At 53.1% G+C, this 17,342-nt stretch overlaps 8 protein-coding genes across 8 annotated transcripts; 5 read left to right on the top strand and 3 right to left on the bottom strand.

Annotated features, from left to right (window-relative positions):
* Positions 1-461: 461 nt before the first annotated feature.
* On the top strand, positions 462-2,510 carry MRS44_007270 (uncharacterized protein; the record flags this gene model as incomplete). Its single annotated transcript, XM_065620467.1, has 1 exon — positions 462-2,510. The coding sequence occupies one exon, from the start codon at positions 462-464 to the stop codon at positions 2,508-2,510; it is 2,049 nt and encodes a 682-aa protein (XP_065476539.1).
* A 219-nt stretch (positions 2,511-2,729) lies between these two features.
* On the top strand, positions 2,730-3,879 carry MRS44_007269 (uncharacterized protein; the record flags this gene model as incomplete). The annotated part of the gene is made up of 2 exons (XM_046281454.2): positions 2,730-3,538; positions 3,588-3,879. The coding sequence occupies 2 exons, from the start codon at positions 2,730-2,732 to the stop codon at positions 3,877-3,879; spliced, it is 1,101 nt and encodes a 366-aa protein (XP_046129198.2).
* A 278-nt stretch (positions 3,880-4,157) lies between these two features.
* MRS44_007268 (uncharacterized protein) lies at positions 4,158-5,343 on the top strand (the record flags this gene model as incomplete). The annotated part of the gene is made up of 4 exons (XM_046277021.2): positions 4,158-4,201; positions 4,250-4,541; positions 4,590-5,185; positions 5,238-5,343. The coding sequence occupies 4 exons, from the start codon at positions 4,158-4,160 to the stop codon at positions 5,341-5,343; spliced, it is 1,038 nt and encodes a 345-aa protein (XP_046129199.2).
* Positions 5,344-5,824: 481 nt separating this feature from the next.
* Positions 5,825-7,260, bottom strand: MRS44_007267 (uncharacterized protein; the record flags this gene model as incomplete). The annotated part of the gene is made up of 3 exons (XM_065620466.1): positions 5,825-6,031; positions 6,081-6,383; positions 6,430-7,260. The coding sequence occupies 3 exons, from the start codon at positions 7,258-7,260 to the stop codon at positions 5,825-5,827; spliced, it is 1,341 nt and encodes a 446-aa protein (XP_065476538.1).
* Positions 7,261-7,863: 603 nt separating this feature from the next.
* On the bottom strand, positions 7,864-8,907 carry MRS44_007266 (uncharacterized protein; the record flags this gene model as incomplete). The annotated part of the gene is made up of 2 exons (XM_046282747.2): positions 7,864-8,465; positions 8,517-8,907. 2 exons carry the CDS (start codon positions 8,905-8,907, stop codon positions 7,864-7,866), a joined length of 993 nt encoding a protein of 330 aa, XP_046129201.2.
* A 3,016-nt stretch (positions 8,908-11,923) lies between these two features.
* Positions 11,924-13,129, bottom strand: MRS44_007265 (uncharacterized protein; the record flags this gene model as incomplete). Its single annotated transcript, XM_065620465.1, has 2 exons — positions 11,924-13,033; positions 13,100-13,129. The coding sequence occupies 2 exons, from the start codon at positions 13,127-13,129 to the stop codon at positions 11,924-11,926; spliced, it is 1,140 nt and encodes a 379-aa protein (XP_065476537.1).
* A 1,029-nt stretch (positions 13,130-14,158) lies between these two features.
* On the top strand, positions 14,159-15,164 carry MRS44_007264 (uncharacterized protein; the record flags this gene model as incomplete). The annotated part of the gene is made up of 4 exons (XM_046277022.2): positions 14,159-14,203; positions 14,256-14,273; positions 14,328-14,531; positions 14,583-15,164. 4 exons carry the CDS (start codon positions 14,159-14,161, stop codon positions 15,162-15,164), a joined length of 849 nt encoding a protein of 282 aa, XP_046129203.2.
* Positions 15,165-15,699: 535 nt separating this feature from the next.
* On the top strand, positions 15,700-17,325 carry MRS44_007263 (uncharacterized protein; the record flags this gene model as incomplete). The annotated part of the gene is made up of 3 exons (XM_046271274.2): positions 15,700-16,334; positions 16,385-16,844; positions 16,894-17,325. 3 exons carry the CDS (start codon positions 15,700-15,702, stop codon positions 17,323-17,325), a joined length of 1,527 nt encoding a protein of 508 aa, XP_046129204.2.
* Between the last annotated feature and the right edge of the window lie 17 nt (positions 17,326-17,342).

Here is a 17,342-nt window from a genome sequence, read left to right as displayed (position 1 = left end):
ACACCAACTCCTCAACTCGCTATCACACTCAATACCTACCTGTCACTGCATAGGTAGCTGGAGGATTGACCTCCCACAGCATCTCGGTGTATCCGTTTCCCCGTATTTCCGACCCCGTGGGGCTCCCTGCCTCCTCCATCAGATTCCTTATCGTGCCATGGCCCCAACCCGGACCATGTCGATAAGCACAAGACAAGTCCGCCCGTGGAGATTCTCCGCGCTCGCTCGAGTCGTCGTTGTAACGACTCTACCTTCCCATCGCGTTCCATGTTCCCGTCCCGCGGCTCCGCTTAGCATCCATCTGCACGAGTCGAGCTGGAAGATGGGCCCGAGTCTCTTATCATTGTGCATCTACCTAGTGACACTCTAGCCAGACGCCTTCCTACCGGGGTGGGTGGGGTCATGGTAGTAACCAGCACATGTTTTCCCAGCCCGTCATCCATCGTGATTCACCTCTCGCCATGCAGGGCGGCCCGGCTGATCTGTCCGGCCCAGGTTTGAATACCGCCGGCGCGGGGAACGGTAACAACAGCAGCAACGGCGGCGGCCCGCCGGCCTCGGCGCGCTCGAGGCCTTGTGATACTTGTCGTGTCCGCAAGACGCGGTGCGTCAAGGAGGAGGGTCAGTTCCGATGTGTCCTGTGCACCTTTCACAACCAACCTTGTACCTTTCTGAGAGGCCCGACTCCTCGCCAGCGACGCCAGAATCGGGAGCGTGAACGGGAAAGACAGGCCGCGTCTCGTGATGGGACCGAGGAGCTGAATGCTGGAGACGCGACATCACCACCGCTGCAGAACAGCTTCAGCGGACCGGGAAACTCAGGGGCCTCCCCTACCTCGAGCCGCCAGGGCGATGCTGCTGCTTCTACCCCGGCGAGTGTAGAGAGCACATCTGCCGCCCAGGGACCGCCTACCACGGGACAGACGCAGCAAATGGCACGCGTCGAGGAAAATGCCCCTGAAGCTCCTCGTCCTCCCATCCTCAGCAACACTCTTGGCCTGGACTTGAAGACTCACGCTGAATACATTGGACCTACCGACTATCGCGACCCCGTCTTACTCGACCTACATCGCCCAAGCCTCATGAACCAGGATCCTCCGCCTCTTCCGGCGTCGTCGTCGTTTGCCAGACGCCTCGACTACAAGACGATATTTCTTGTGCATCCTGACGAATCCGCCGCGTCTGAACAGACTCGGATTGCCGACTTGGATGCCATCGAGGCTACTGTTCACCCTCTGGGTCGGACGCTGGTTGACCTCTACTTTCGTATCGTCCATCCCAGCTTTCCCATCCTACACAAGGATGTCTTTATCAGCAAGCATCGACTATCCCATCGACACTTTGCGCCCTCTTTGCTGGCTGCCGTCTACCTTGTGGCTCTGGACTGGCAGCTATATGACAGCTCCCTTGCTGGCCGTGAGGTCGAGTCGATCCCAGATCCCGCGGCCCTTGAGCAGTTGGCCGAGCGCACCATTGCTCAGGATATGCGCAGACCCAAGCTTAGTACGCTTGAAGCTGGACTCTTGCTGCTCCAACGCAACCGCCGGATTGTCGAGTCTGGCTCCCACACCCACCCAATGTCGAACCGCATGTTTACGGCACAGTTAGTTGCCATGGCACAGGATCTAGGCATTCATATCGACTGCAGTGCCTGGGCCATTCCTGCGTGGGAGGTTGGGCTTAGACGGAGATTGGCCTGGGCTCTATACATGCAGGACCGCTGGGGAGCGTGTATTCATGGACGGCCCTTTCTCATCCAGGACAGTGACTGGGACGTTCGTCTCTGCACTGTATCTGATTACCCCGAGCTGGGCGCGATAGACCCAGAGGCCAACCGGGACCATACCTCGCCCATCATTGTTGGCTGGGACTTGTTTATGCGTCATATCGAGCTGACGCAGATCCTAAGCGATGTGATCCGGACATTCTACAGCGCCGCGGCTACTCGCACGGGAGGGACTTTGGATCAGATGGGGGTGGTTGCCGCTGTTGAGCGGGCAAAACCTCTGGTCTTTCGCCTTCGTGAATGGCACGCGAATCTTCCTCATAGGCTTCAACTTCAAAGCACAAAGCTTAGGGAGCTTTGCGCTAACGGTGCTCTTCACCTGGCGCATGCTGCTGTCGAGATTGCGCTACACCGGGCTCTTGTACGCATCATGACCCCTGATACACCTGGATCGCTCTACGAAGTTTTGAGATCAACAGCCCGAGCAAAGCTACAGTCGGCAATTGAGTTACTTGGATCTTTGCGGCCAGAGCATACTGCCGCATTCTGGGGTAGTGCCGCAGCATATCAGGCGGCCGAGATTGGGTCTATGGCCGGACTTTTGTGGGCGACGGCAGACTCATTCGACGAGATGGCTTGGTGCGCAGCCCGAGTCGAAGAGTTGAGGTGGGCTTTGAGGGTTCGCGGTGCCGCTGCCCCTTTTGCTCGAGAGGCGTTGCGGTTGCTGGAGCGTGATATCGGTGGCCTTGGTATGGTCAAGGCCAATCCAGATGCCATCCCCTGAACTAGCCAGCCACAGCTTGATGATGAGAGGTCAATGACATATGCATCCGGCTAGTGTGGCTCATAGACACGAACGAGACGCGGCTGGGGATGAGAGGTCTATGACATCACCTGTGCGACAACTTACGCGACGCGTCCAAGACAACTCCTCCCGGTCTTAAACAAGCCTCCCGCAATTTCTCTTCTGATTGTGTCAATCCTATTCTGCCAATTATCGAAAATGGCCGACTCCGATCCCAAGGTTTCGCAAGAGAACGGCAGTGGAGAGAATCAGACATCGACTGGTGAGAAGCATCAGATACGACATGAGTTGCCCGATGCAAAGCGCTCAAAGACCGAAGAGCAAAAGACCCTTGAAGATGTAGGTGTCACACCGAAACACGCAGACGGCAAATCTGAGGAGAAGAATGAAGAGAAGACCAAGGCCAGCGAGAAGGAGGAGACGGATGCCAAAGGCGCTGTTCAGCCTGCTGAGGAACCCAATGTCCCGTCCAACATCCTCGAGAAAGGCATCATCTACTTCTTTATGCGCGGCCGCGTAAACATTGAAGACCCCGAGAGCGTTCGGGACATTGCGCGTTCGCACATCCTGTTGCGCCCTATCGCGAAGGATGCTCGACTGGGTGAGGGCACCCTCGCCGACGTTGGGAACACTCGATTGCTCGCCCTCCCCAAGAAGACACTGCCTGTGAGCGGCAAAGACCGCTTCATGGTGTTTGTTGAAAAGTCGGGCGCCTCTTACGACGAGATCAAGAAGGAGTTTCTTGCGGCGTCCGAGTATGAGACAAAGACGGCTGGCACGCGTCACACCCCAGCTGCCACGCCAGTCGGCGAGGGCGTTTATGCCATCACGTCGACGGGTAAAGATAGCCACTTGGCCTATCTCTTGACGCTCCCTGAGAAGTTGGATGAAGTGCAGGAAGAGCTGGGCCTTAAGAAAGAGGGAAGCTTCATCATCAGTACCAAGAACCCCCAGCATTCTGGACCTGCGAATACGCAGCTGCCTGAAGGGCCTGATTTTCCAAAAGAGTGAGCAAGACCTCTGCCAAAAAGAAAAGCTGATGCTGACGGTTTCTAGAATCATTGACGAGTTCCGAACTCTCCGCTGGATGCCCTCAAAGCCAGCTCACTTGGACTATGTCAATACCCAGATTCTACTCATTGGGGAATCATCGGGTATCAAAAAGGCTGTTGAGCCACAGAAGGGGGACGAAGAGAAGGGCAAGGAAGACCCAAAGACGGTGCTCGAGAACCTCGAGCAGGATGACCTTGAGCGTATGAAGGACCTGGCGGAAGATGAGTCGGCTGCAATATTTGCAGACCTACACGCCCAGGCTAAGGACTACCCGAAGCTGCAGACGACGTTCTAATGGGCAACAAAAGGATGCGTCCGGAAGGATGAGGCGTTGGTATAGAGACCGGATTGTTCTCCTTCGCAGTAATTCAATTTCGAGTTTGAATAGATCGTGTTGACTGCAGTCACATCAGATCCTATCTTAACATAATGGTTGACACCTTGTCATGCTCCTGTCTTCCAGTCATCAGCGGAATGAATTCCACCGTGTGCGGGGTTTCGCACCCTATACGAGATCTCAGAGGGTTGACTCACATCCTGCTTCTACAACGACTGGTTGACGGCCTCGAAGCAATGGCTCAACGCAAGATACTTGTGACCGGCGCGACCGGCTACGTGTAAGGCTTCAGTATCGCATTAGTATGGATGACTGACCATGAACCCAGCGGTGGCTCAGTCCTGACAACGCTCTTGAAGTCTGGAGGTGCCCTCGTTCAGTCATCGGCCGTCACAGCGCTGGTCCGAAAGAAAGATCAAGCAGACATTCTTGCGTCTCAGGGCATCAAGACGTCCATCTTTCGAGATTTGGATGACTCGGAGCATTTGAGGCGTGTTGCCACTGAGCATGACGTGGTGATCCATGCTGCGTCGGGGTTTCATCTTAGCTCTGCTTTGGCATTGATCGAGGGACTGGGTCAGAGAAAAACACAGAAAGGTTGCAAGGTCCACTACATTCATGTAAGATGGTGACTTGTAAGAGTTGCGTGAAGCTGACTCTGATAACAGACATCTGGGACTTGGAACCTTGCAGGTCCGGAACTAACAAGCGAGGCGAGCTTAACCGAGTTCAAGGAAGATCATCTACTGGATCATTTGAGGACGTTGGAAGAAGAGTCACCTTTCTCACAACGAACCACGTTGCTCGGGGTCATCGCAGCCGCAGAGCAGCATGGTGTGGAAGCGCACATCCTCCTTCCACCCGACATTTACGGCCAAGGAACAGGCTTATTCAACCAGCATACGCCACAGCTATTTGACCTTGTCAAAAAGGCCATTGACGTGGGGTATCCCGAATACATTGGCGATGGGCTCAGAGGAGCGGGCCATGTACATATCACGGACCTTGCTGAGCTATACAAAGTCATGATATTGCGGATTCTACAAGGCGAGGACGTGCCCTCTGGAAAAGATGGGTTTCTTTTTACAGAAACGGGATACCATAACTGGTTCAACGTCGCGAAACTCATCGGAGAGGTCGGTGTTTCCAGGGGTGTGCTCAAGTCTCCCGACCCACGTTCCATCACGGTGGAAGAAGCAGCTCAGAGGTGGGAGGAATCGACGAATGGTGACCAAGATATTACGAAACTGTGTTTCTGCATGAGGTTTGTCGACTCATGGCATGTCTTGGATCGCAAGTTGCTGATGGTAGTACAGGAACAAGACTCTGCCCAACAGGGCGCATGAGTTGGGGTGGAAGCCCGAGAAAACGGACCATAGCTGGAGAGCCTGGATCGAAGAGGTATTCCGTATAGTCGAATAGACCGACCTATGCCTGTACTTGATAGAAACAGCTTGTCAATACTCTCGTCTATCTCGACAGCCTTAACCGAGCTGAAAGTTCAAAACATGCCATCCATCGACTGTTCACGCCACCCCCACACTCTGGGGCAAGGGTTTTCCTGCACACGATTAGCCCGATGCGATATACTCTGAGGTCCGTGTTGAGGTTATTTCTTCTCCAGCTGTTCCTTGGGGTGTGACTATCCTTATTGGGATGGTGGTTTGTGCCTGGAGGGGTTGTTGAGGCTGTCATGAGTGCGGGATGGTGAGATGATGGTCCTGTCAGAAGTCGGGTATTGGTCATCCAGTATAGGCCAATTCGAGAGGGTTATTCCAGGTGTTGTATGGCAGAATGGTGTCTTGAAGCTTGTAAGTTCAATACAGATGTTCAATCTCGTGCGACAGAGTGAAATGGTATAATATTATCCTCAACGATCGGCATCTACAAACGGGTATATCTCCTAAACTTGCTCCTTATCCGCAGCCTTGGGAGTGGCAGTTTCAGGAGTAGCAGCCTCGGGGGTTGCATCCTTGGGCATGTAATCATCCTCGAAAGGCGTGGCTCCAAACTTTCGCCAGCAGTCAGCGGCCATGAGGGCCTCGTCCTTCTCCTCAGCCTCCCATAGAAGCTGCTTGTTTCCGTCGCTGAGATACGTGACGGACTTGTCCTGATGCTGTGTTAGCTCTGTACCACGAAGGTGAAAATGGGATACTTACAATACCCAGCGTCAACTTGATGATGCCATCAGCCCAGTAGTTTGTAAAAGTGTAGCTAGGCTTCTTGCCGCGCAGAGCGAGGAGCACGTTATCAGCCGCCACATCAGCCTGGCGGTTCGCCGAGCGACCGTTGGGGTTTGCCGTCTTGGTGTCTGCGACGTCGCCGCAGGCGTAGATGTTGGGAAAGATGTCGTCGGCGATCTGGAGCGTGGGCTTAACCTTGATGTGGCCGGACTCGGTGATGGCGCCGGGGGCGAGGGTCTTGAGGATATCTGAGGCGGGTTTTTGGCCGACGCAGTTGATCTGGAGTTGTGAGTTGTGAGTCTGAGGTGTAAGATGGGGGACTCACGAAGTAATCGCACTCAATGACCTTGCCGGATCGCAGAGTGACTATGCCAGATTCTTCGCTGACCACACGGTCCTCGAGGATGAGCTCAATGCCGAGCTTGTTGATACCCTCAACCGCAGCATCTTGAAGAGTTTTGCTAAACCGATGCATAGGCGCCGCTCGAGAGTGCACCAGAATGACGGTCTTGTCGGGATACTTGGACTTGGCATCTGTCGCAAGCTCAACACCAGCAGCACCGCCTCCAACGACGACAATCTTAGTAGCCTTCTCAATACCATTTTGCATATCCTGCATCTTCTTCATGGCCTCAAGCTTGTCGGCAGCATTGGGTCGCGAAGGAAGACCGTCCTTGACGGCAGAACCAGTGGCGACGATGAGGTACTCATAAGGAATCTCCTCGCCGCTCTCTTGAAGCTTGACATGCGTCTTTGTCACCTCAACAACACGATCCTGGACCCAATGAAGCGCACCCTCAGGAAGCTCCTTAAGATCCTGCCGATACGGAATAAACGCCTTGTGCTCATGACCCTTTGCGACACAAAACCTCGGAAGAACCCAAGTAAACTGAAAATGCGAGTTCGGCTCAATGACAACCACTCTGAACGAAGTTCCGGGGGGAAGGTTCATGGAGAGAACCCGAGCGGCTTGGTATCCTGCAAAGCTGGCGCCGACGATGACAATGTTGCGGTCCCGCGTGTCCGAGGGCTTTTTGCTAGAGACTTTGGAGGCCCAGCCGTCTGTGGTTCTTCCTAGGGCGCGGCGCCATTCTCGGAAGAAGAAGGCAAAGGTGTAGGCTAGGACCTTGCTGAAGAGGACGGGCTTGTCCAGCATTGTGATTGTCGTACTCTAGAGAGAATGGCTTCAATTGGACTCTTTCCAAAGAGGTGAAGGATGCAAGAGGTGAGAGGGTAACATGGGTAGAGATGTTGGCTGCGTCCCAAGGCATTTTATTCATCGGCTCGGGTGTAGTCCAGCTACGGAGTACCTCTGCGTCCTCTTTCAGCTGAAGGGGAAATACGTAACAGTCAAGTACCTTGTGGTCATGCTACTCAATCCCACGCAAATGTTCCGCAGCAGCCCACACGCCTTCCGCGGCTTTTCCCCTTCTTTCACGTGGATTTAATGTCTCGGAACATTCTTTCAAGGGTTCACACTCTTTACTTAACGGGCTTGGTCTTGTTTGGTTCTTGTCGCGTGTGCCAAGAGTCACGATGTGGGACGAATTTATCTGATGATCTGATAACGCAAATTAAGTTCGGTACGTACCTTTCTTTCAGGTAACAAGCCGTCTAACCGATGTCGGACACCCCCCTTGTTCTCTCTCGCTAACATCTACCTATACAACATCCTTGTTCCTTTTTTTCTTTCTCTGCTTGGGGTATTTCGTAAAATTGCTAACCTGCTCCATCATCCGTGCACTGACTACCAAGAAATCTAGGGCTGGGCCACCTCGACCGTCGTCTCGACTGTTGTCTCTGTGGGTTTGACAACCGCGGGTTCCGCCTTGGGAGCAGCTGGTGCTACTGCTGCAGGCTCAGGAGATGAAATTCCCATGAGCGAAAGAAGCCCAGGCAGCTTATCAACACCAATAGTGGAAGCCATAGAAGCCAAAGCCATGAGGTTCTTCTCTCCACCGCAAGCCGTGGTCAAATTCTCAAGCAGACCGAGCAAATCAGTACCACCGGCAGCAGCGCTCGCAGCCTTTGCCAGGATGCTCGTGTCGATGGGTCTCGTCTCGAACTTGGGGTACCCTTTGGCCTGCCACTCCTCAAAGGACATGCCGTTGGCGGCGGCAGGCATGCGGATGCACAGCGGCACCACCACGTCCTCTGGGGTGCCCAGGTCCTCGGCCGCGTGAATCACCTGCTTCTTGAGCTCCTCAAAGCCCACCTTTTTGTAGAGGCCGAGCGTCGTGGGGGACGACTCGAAATACATGGGGATCTGGAGGCGCTCGGCCTGCTCGATACCGTACTGGCAGAGGAGGGCGCCGGCCTTGCGGCCTTGGTGCTTGGGGTCGACGGCGATGACATGGACGTCTGTCGAGTGTCAGCAGTCTTGTCAGGACAGAGCAGGGTCAAGTAACTTACAGATGTGGTTCTGGCCGCCGATGAGCTCATCTCGAGCATCCCAAAGGGGGTTGAGAATCTTCTCAGCCCTCTCACGCTCCTTACCCTCAAGCCACTGCACACCAGGATTCTCTCTCTTCTCGGGAGGGTTTAAGACTAGATCGGCCAGACCCATGCCGAGGATCTCGCCCGTCTCGGTGTCGATGCACTTGAAGGTGAACTGCGTGTTGGAAGTGTGCCAGTAGGCCAGCGTTCCCGCGGCGTGGGCCTTCTTGAACTCGGGGGTGATGCCCTGAGGGAAGAGGATCTCGACCATCCGACGGCCCATGTCGTCATTGTCAAAGGCCTTGAAGTAGATGTCGTAGAGCTCCGGGATGTCCGGGATCAACGCGGGGGTCACTGCCAGAACCATCTTGACGGCTGATGAAGTTGAATTGGGTGTACAGGGGAAAGAAGAGATGGCCAAGTGGTTATTCTTGACAGAGAAACTGGGTATAAAGAAGCTTGGATGATCAAAAACGGTTCGAGATCAAGAGGCTGAAGCGACAGTTATAAACCCCTCCTCTCATCTCCATCGGCCAGCCCAGTCCGATCTTGCCATCGAGCCACCAGCATCTCCGGAGCTGAATTCCGCAGGTACCCTTGCTGGTAGGGCAAAGGTCCCCGTCTTCAACCACATGCGTACCCGCCGTGGGCCGAGGCGTGTCTGCCGATGACCCTTGGCGAGGACTCAGCTCGAACTTGGTGCTGGAGGTGTCGCCACTTGGACGGCAGGGTTGAACTGAGCTGGTGTGGCCCCTCGTTCTGGGCGAGACTAGCTCGGGGAGGTATACATTCAGGTGTGTACATCGTGGGTTACATGAACAGACAAGTCGAGAGTCCGGTCAGATACTGGTTCAACTCGTCGGTTGCCCATCCCAGTTGAGTCACTCATGGTAGCCGTTAATCGCTCAGAGAACTCTTGCAAACGAACATGTCAGTTAAAGGTCTAGACTGCCCGTCAACTTACCATCTGCCTCCCGCCCTCCACTTACACCATGTCTGCACTCCTCGTGTTAAAGTTATCTGATCCGAAGTCTAGCGCGCCCTTGGCGACCAGGGGTCCGAAGCGTCGGACCAGACCTCCCGAAACGGGGTCCGAGGGGGAACGAACACATGAGCTTACAACGGTAGACCGTTCTTGGCAGGTCCTTTTTTTTTTCAGGTGGGAGAGAAATTCCTTCACTCAGGTACTGAGCTGTCGAGGACTAGCATGGTTCAGCACTGCAGTCCCGGATCAGAGAAGCGCTTTGTCTTTCAACAGGTGGTTTCCTTGTCATAATAGTGTGTTCAGCTGTGAGATGGTACCGCGCACACGGATTTCCCAAGCTGTACTGAGCTTCAGATCTTTAACTTATTCTAGTCAATGGCGGGGAACAAGGTCATTGCCACCTTTGGTTCTTGACTTATCAGATCAAAAAGTCCGCTCAAAGTCCGTTGGAGACGAAATAGGTGCACTAATAAGGATGGACCGGAGCCGCGGAACAACTTTTTGTATGGGTTCCGCTCTCGGTTACGACGAACCGGAGTTGTCTAGTCCAAGAAGGTAATTAGGCGAATTCCCATCTTGGACCCTCGTAGTTTCTCATGTCTTTGTTGTCGAACAATCGATTTGGATGCTTGTTAGAGATCTGTCATCTCGTCTTTGTTCGCTGTTCTTCTGCCAACTCAAGAAGAGCGATCACTCGATCAAGGACAAATACGTATCTTCGAATTAACCCAGAGACTTGGTTATAGCCAACATATTCCACATGTCCCTGGCCCAGCCATGACCCACGAGTTCGACCACCCGCCAAGGCAGGCAGAACCACACCTCGACGTTTTATAACGCACCTAGTGATGCAAAAGAACAACCTTGGAGATGGCCAAGACCACTTCCCGATCTACGGGTGCAGTCCGTCCGCCGTCACGCCACGACGGCCCGCTTATCTTCAAGAGGAAATTCGTTAGCATCCATGTCTGTGCAAGAGCGGTTCAGCCGAGGCCTTGGCTTTTGGACCCTTGCTTAACGGGCGTGGGGTGGTTATGGCTATACCTTAATGGTGTCTTGGAGGTGAAGGATAGGTTTGCCGGGAGACATGCTCCAGTTCCATGGTCTTATTCCCATCATTTTATTGAGGATTCATACTCTTTTTTCAGCCGCGGTCTGTATTCTAAGGAGCTCTTGTATTGGACTCGGATCTCTTATACCGACTGAACCTTCTATGCCAGTACGCTCGCTGGACACAGGCCTGAGCAGAGAGGCAAGTTGCATCACACAACCACACAAACCTAGCTGATATACCCCTCCACATACGCTATAGCCCCCATTCTGCTAGTTCTTACACTCGTTGTTTAGAACGGGAGAAGAGCGACTTCGGACACTACTTGACCCTGGTCTTTGCCAATCCGGGAAGACATCGCGGACAAGAAGCCACAGCATCATATGAGGGATTAGATGGCCTGACAACGATATTATATCAGGGACTTTCTGTACATTATCATAATGTGCTTGTTTCGCTTGGCACGCAGGTCAAGAAAAACGCCAGTGCAGGGGCATTAGCCAGTGTATCCTCCCTGAGTGTGACTATAAACGTGCAATAGCAACAGCGAAATAATAAACAAACGAGGCTTAAAGTATTCTGTTTTCCCGAGGCATCTCTTTCAATGTATGTCAGAAGAGCAAGGGCTACACGTTGCCTCTTGGGTGTCTTGTCTTGTCTCTTGACCTACGTGGTCAGCTCCCTCCCAATCCAAACCTGACATGATGCAAGTCAGCAGAGCAATGAGGCCTGACAGCAAAAGAACTCGGTCTACAACCAATTGATATGAGTACAAGGCTTGAAGCTACCCCATAAATCATGTCAAGATATACTACCCCAGAAATAACCGCGGCGATTTGCCCCTGTCGCCGACGTCGATGTCAACCCTGGCCCCAAACAAAAGAGCCGAGGGAACTTCCAATCAATCTAGCATTCATCGACTGTAGTCATTTACCCCAGATTCAAGTTGAGCCGCAGGGACCAGTGCCGCGTGGAGACAAGGGAGGCCCAACAAGTCGGCTAACCAACATGGTATTCGAAGATCGTGGGCAGTGGAGCAAGGACGCGCGTCGGCTTCAGAAGCGGTTGGTCAAGACTCGGCACCTATGGTGCTGGTTAACGGATATTTAATGCAGTGGTCCCTTCAATCCAGCCGAAAGAAATGTTTCGAGGTAGATCTCGTCGAAGGGGCACAGGGGGTTCTGGGGGTTTAAGTGAAGACAAGGCTTGAGGCTGCTTCACATGTACGCTCATGCTCTAGAAATAGCCTCTTCATAATACATTAACATCTACAAGCTCTCACTCTTATCTAGCATCCGTCTCGATCTTAGCAAGTACAGTTCAACCCTTCCATTCACTCCTCTCCAATCATGGAACCTCCTCCTGCAGCTCATAATCCCACGGATCATCCAAAGGCAAACCCGCATCCCACGCCTCCCACCTATTCTTGGAGCAAAGCACCTCCTTGGGCGGCTCCTTCGCCCAGACTATCCGATCCCCCTTGGGGTCCTGCCCCCGTACCAGATCTGCAGCGTACCCTATGCTCTTCTTGACATCGAAGTCATCGCCCTGGCGTCTGGCAACATTGACGCTGGGGACGACTGCAATCTTTCCTCGACCGTGGGACCACATGTCTTTGCAGAATAGCCTCGTGTCTGGTTGAGTGCACTCTACTCCCTTTACCGGCAGTCTAAACCTCTGCTCGAGTCGAGTAAAGGTAGAGGCCGCGAAGGCTGCTGCACCACCCCAGCAGGAAAACACCTGGAAGGGCCGCTTCTCGTCAAACCGAGCCTGGTCTTTGGAGGATTTCCAGAAGTATTCCTTAACATCCATCCCCTGGGTCCACTTCTCAGGCGCGACGTGACCGAACTTGTCCCCCTGCATATCTCGACAACTTCCGTCGTTCTTGAGCAAGGGAGTGTCGCTGGATTTGCGGAGAGTCCATTGCATGCCGCATGTCATGTCGGCTCCCAGGTTCTCCCGTTGGAGAATCAACTCGAGAATATCCTCGCTGCAAATGTCCACGTCGTCCAGGAAGACAATCGTCGCGTCTTCTGACACCTCTTTCCTGGCATGACGCACAGCGCGTATCGCCTGATTGCGATGTTTATAAACGTGAGGGCCGTAAGCGAACGAGGTGTAGTTGTAAACTGCACCTTGGTGTTCGATCCCAAGACGCAATTCTTTTAGAATATCGTTCATCGGGGGGCTCCAGCGGCTGCTAATGATTGTCAAGGCACAACGGTATGGTCCTAGGAGCAGCATGGCATTGGCAACGGCGCCGAGGAGTGTGGGGAGCTGGTCCAGGTCTTTCACCACTCGTACGGCAAAGATGTAGTCGATTCCTGGCACTGCAAAGGCAGGCTCCCGAATGGGTTCGTATCGTTTAGCATCTGGCACTGGGCACTCGAGCCGTGGTACTGAAGGGTTGAGTGACCCGAGGATCGAATTCACATACTCCTTGACTGAGTATCCGGACTGCTCGGGCAAAGCATCTAGGCATATTAACACATGACCTCCTGTCACAACATCTCGTTTACTTACCAGTTGTATCTTGATGATAGAAGGGCACATTGTACCAAGAGAGTAATCTCCATGCATCCCTAGCAAGAGAGACGGTTTCAGCCCAAGAGAGAACACTGAACCAGCCAATAGCCGCAGGAAAAGCGAACAAGACCAGTATCGTGAGAAGGTGAAATAATTTACATTCCATATTTGCTCAATGTTGATGCCAAGATTTCAGCTCAAGACAAGTCTGCGAGAGCGTGTAGTTATAGTCGTGGTGTTGCTCCGCATTGCGTTGACATGAACAGGGTTTCGGATCCGTCGATCCGTACGCGAATGCGATTCATGGAGTTGAAACAACTGCGCCTCGTTGAGGCCGTATTTCGTCCAAGGCTGTTTGCCGCAAGTTCTGGAAGGATGAGGTCAGTTTCATGGTAGGAATTGGCGTCACAGAGGTCCACGCGAATGGCACGAGTTCCTTGCAGAAGGATTGAATAATTACTATTTATTAAGCCAAGAAATACACACATCATATTGTATTCAGCATACAGCGATCTGGTCGAGTTCACAGAATCCTTCACAGCACCCGGCAAACTCGGCACCTGGGAGGATGGAATGCCCTGCAAGGCATATTTAATGCCTGAGCACAGCCCAGACACAGCCCGTAACATTTTGCCTTCGAGAATGCCATGCTAATTTGATCAACGGGTCCATCCAAAGTGTATTAACAAAGAGAGGTGCGTGATGTGCCTTGGTGTTGTCAAGCAAGCACCCAAGAACCAACCCATCACCGAAGATCGCGTCGACCAGCTCAATCTAGTACTACAGAATTATGATTCACTCTATGATAAGGTTTATTCCGTATTATTTCCATCACATGATGCTCTTTTCAATCTTTCCAGGTCCTGATAGCGGACGTTGGAGCTAGATGTTAAGCCTACCACCTATTTTATTAGTACGGCCTAACATTTCTTGGCGCGCTCATTTTGCCCATCTCGCTTCTCCGGTTCGGAGCTCCGAATCCTTGAACGTGATCTTTATCTCGCGACTGAGCTTAGGTCCTTCCTCTTTGCTACAATCAATATTGTAAAGGCAAAAATGGATGTTCCTGTCGCTGCTAATGTGCTAGGCACTCTAGGGGCCGTAAGATACTCTCCTTTCCCTGCTGTTGAGGATCGTTGCTAACGTCGCGCAGGTCTGCTGGTCGATCCAGGTTTGTCATGAGACAACATGAGAGTAAACATTGGTTAACGGACCCAACTTCTAGTTGATTCCTCAAATTGTCGTCAATTATCGTCGACACAATGCGACTGGTCTGCAACCATCTATGATGATGCTCTGGGCCTGGGCAGGTGTTCCTCTTGGTGTCTACAACATCGTCAAGGAGTACAATATCGCCCTGCGCATCCAGCCCCAGATCTTGACGCTTTTGAGTCTGGTCACTTGGATTCAATGCTACTACTATGAGAGAGTAAGAAAATAATCCAAATAACGTTTCAAGTAGGAAACTGACTATGATCAGAAATGGACTGTCTACAGATCACTCCTCGTCGTCCTCCCAATTGCAGCTGTCATGGGAGGCATTCAAGCAGGCCTAATCATTGCCCTCCGCATACCCGAGTCCAAAGACATTGAATGGCCCATGATCCTCATGGCTTCTCTCTCCGCAGCCCTTCTCGCGGCGGGCGTGCTACGTCACTACTGGGACATTTGGATTCACCGAACAGTGCGCGGCATCTCGTTCCTATTTGTGGCCATCGACGCAGCAGGCGATGTGTTTTCCCTCGCGTCTGTGTTCTTCCAGCCGGAACTCGATTACCTCGGAATCGTCATCTACGCGACAGAGTTTGTTCTCTGGTGTGGTGTCTTTGCTTGCGGAGGATACTACAACTTCCTCCCGTGGATCAAGAAGAGGTGGTCGACTAGGGAGTCCAAGAGAGTTGTCGGGCAAGAGTGCCAGTCAAGCGGAGGGTCTCGTGAAGGAGAGAATGGCATCGCGCTTCATGAGAATCCTTCGTCGAGTTCTGTTTTCCGCACTGCGTCTGGGAACTCGGGGCTCAGAGCTCGCAATGCGCAGGGCCGTGATCCACAGGATGTGGAGTGATGTCTATCAAGGGCAAGAAAGGAGTTTAAACTGATTCACAGATAGACTATTCATTCTCATGTTTCACATGACCAGAATTTGAGCATCCTACTTTTCCTTGTGGCTCCAGAGAAAGCCACCAAGACTTGGCACTCCCATCAGGACAGGAATGTGAGACCAAACTCACCCTCAAGGAGCATCATGACACACCTGTCTCAAGACAATGATTTTGCTTCGTTATGGGACTGACTCTTGTTGATCTGCAAATTTCTCAGGATAAAATAATTTCAGGGGCCAGATATCCTACAACACCCTGTCTCTAACAAAGTTGAAGGTCCAAAACAAGGTTCTACAGGCCCTAGAGGCTACTTTAGTGGACCTCCAGCGGGCTTCCCCCCTATCGCGCTAGACGTTCCCTGTCTCGATTGGAGCACATCCCTGCCCGCTTCATCCATCCCGCGATGCCTCCTCTTCCACGTTCAACTTGCGACCGAGCAGCCTCCCAAGACATCTTCTGCTCTCCGGGCCTCAGTGCCATGTTTGAGCGACAGCTTCCATGCCTAACCTCTGGACCCCCGCCGGCCCGATCGGCACCCGGCGGATGATGCTCAACAAGCGATTCAGTCGCATGGCCATCTTTGGCTCTTGCTCCGTCATATTCTTGATCCTCGTCTTTTGGAGCCGGATCCACGGCAGCTATGGCGTCTCCGAGTACTACTCCTTCTCTACCACGAGCTCCTTCTTCCCCGTCTCCATCGATCCCGCCCAAAAGACCACCAGCGAGCTATGCGCCAGCTTTCCAAAGCACCTCCTCCAGACCATCCAACCTGTCCTCAAGTTGGGCCACGCCGACGCCAAAGACAGGATCGACGCTCAGTTTGACAGCGTCAGCGCTTGCTTCGGCAAGGATGAGCTTCTCGTCTACTCGGATCTGGACGAGGAGGTACGAGGACACCAGGTCATCGATGTGCTGGCCGACCTGCCGGAGCTCTACTACCACGACAACCCCGATTTTATAAACTACATCTGGCAGAAGGAGATGCGCGAGAACGGGACACTCGATGTGGACAAGGAGGCGACTGCGCGCATCAATGGCTGGAGGATGGACAAGTTCAAGTTCTTGCCCATGATTGAGCGCGCATGGAGGACCAAGCCCAACAAGGACTTTTACTTTTTCTTTGAGACAGACACGTTGGTGCTCCCGATCACTATTTCTATGCTCGCGCTTATAACTACTTCAGATATGTCTTTTGGGACAACGCCTTTCGATTCCTCCAGACCTTCGACCCCGATGCGCCCCTCTACATGGGTTCTCCCTCACCGGGAAGACACGATGTCAAGCAGGACATCAAGACATGGTTCGCAAACGGCGGACCTGGCTTTGTCCTCAGCCGCGGCGCCGTCAAGGCCCTCCTAGTGCGCAAGACGACACCCTACGGACAGTACATTGAACCTCCGGCGCCGGAAAAGTGGCTTCCCATGCTTCGCGATGATTGCTGCGGCGACAGCGTCGTCGGCTGGGCGCTGTGGAACGTGAGCGTGCCGTTGCGGGGATACTGGCCGCTCTTCAACCCGCATCCCCTGCATAGCATCCCGTTTAGCGACAAGTACTGGTGTCAGCCCGTTATGACGTTGCACAAGACCCAGCCCAAGGACATGGTGGATGTCTGGAGATGGGAGTTTGGCCAGAGGAAGCTTGGTGTAAGTTGAAATGGTGTCTTTGTTGTTTCACACGCTGACTGATGTATAGCGGCCGTTGCTTTATTCGGATGTTTGGAGGTTCCATCACCCAGGCGACCGCAAGGTAGCCGACAACTGGGACAATGGGAAGTGGGATTTCTGGGTTGCTCCCCCTGAAGCAAAGATTGATTCGTTTGACGCCTGCGGGTCATACTGCAGCGACAATGACGAGTGTCTCCAGTTCAACTGGAGAGGACGAGATGAGCAGAAGTGCGTTCTCTCCAAATCCTTTAGAGTCGGCGATGCGAGAGAACCAGAAAAGATCATCGAGCCCGAGGTCAAGGACGACAAGGGCAACGTCATCCCTCCACCTCCAGATCGCAAAGATCGGTGGGTCGACTTCAAGTCGGGATGGATGACAGATAGGATCGAGCAGTGGAGGAACAAGAGAAACTGCTCAGAGGTGCAATGGGTAGGACCCAGCATTAAGAGGATTTTTTGAGGCGAGCATCATGCGGT

The sequence above is a fragment of the Fusarium solani genome (assembly GCF_023522795.1).
Source record: "Fusarium solani strain SB1 chromosome Unknown bctg00000004, whole genome shotgun sequence".
Classification (NCBI taxonomy): Eukaryota; Fungi; Ascomycota; class Sordariomycetes; order Hypocreales; family Nectriaceae; genus Fusarium; species Fusarium solani.
Note: the sequence above shows the minus strand (reverse complement) of the source record. Positions and strands in the feature narration are given on the sequence as shown.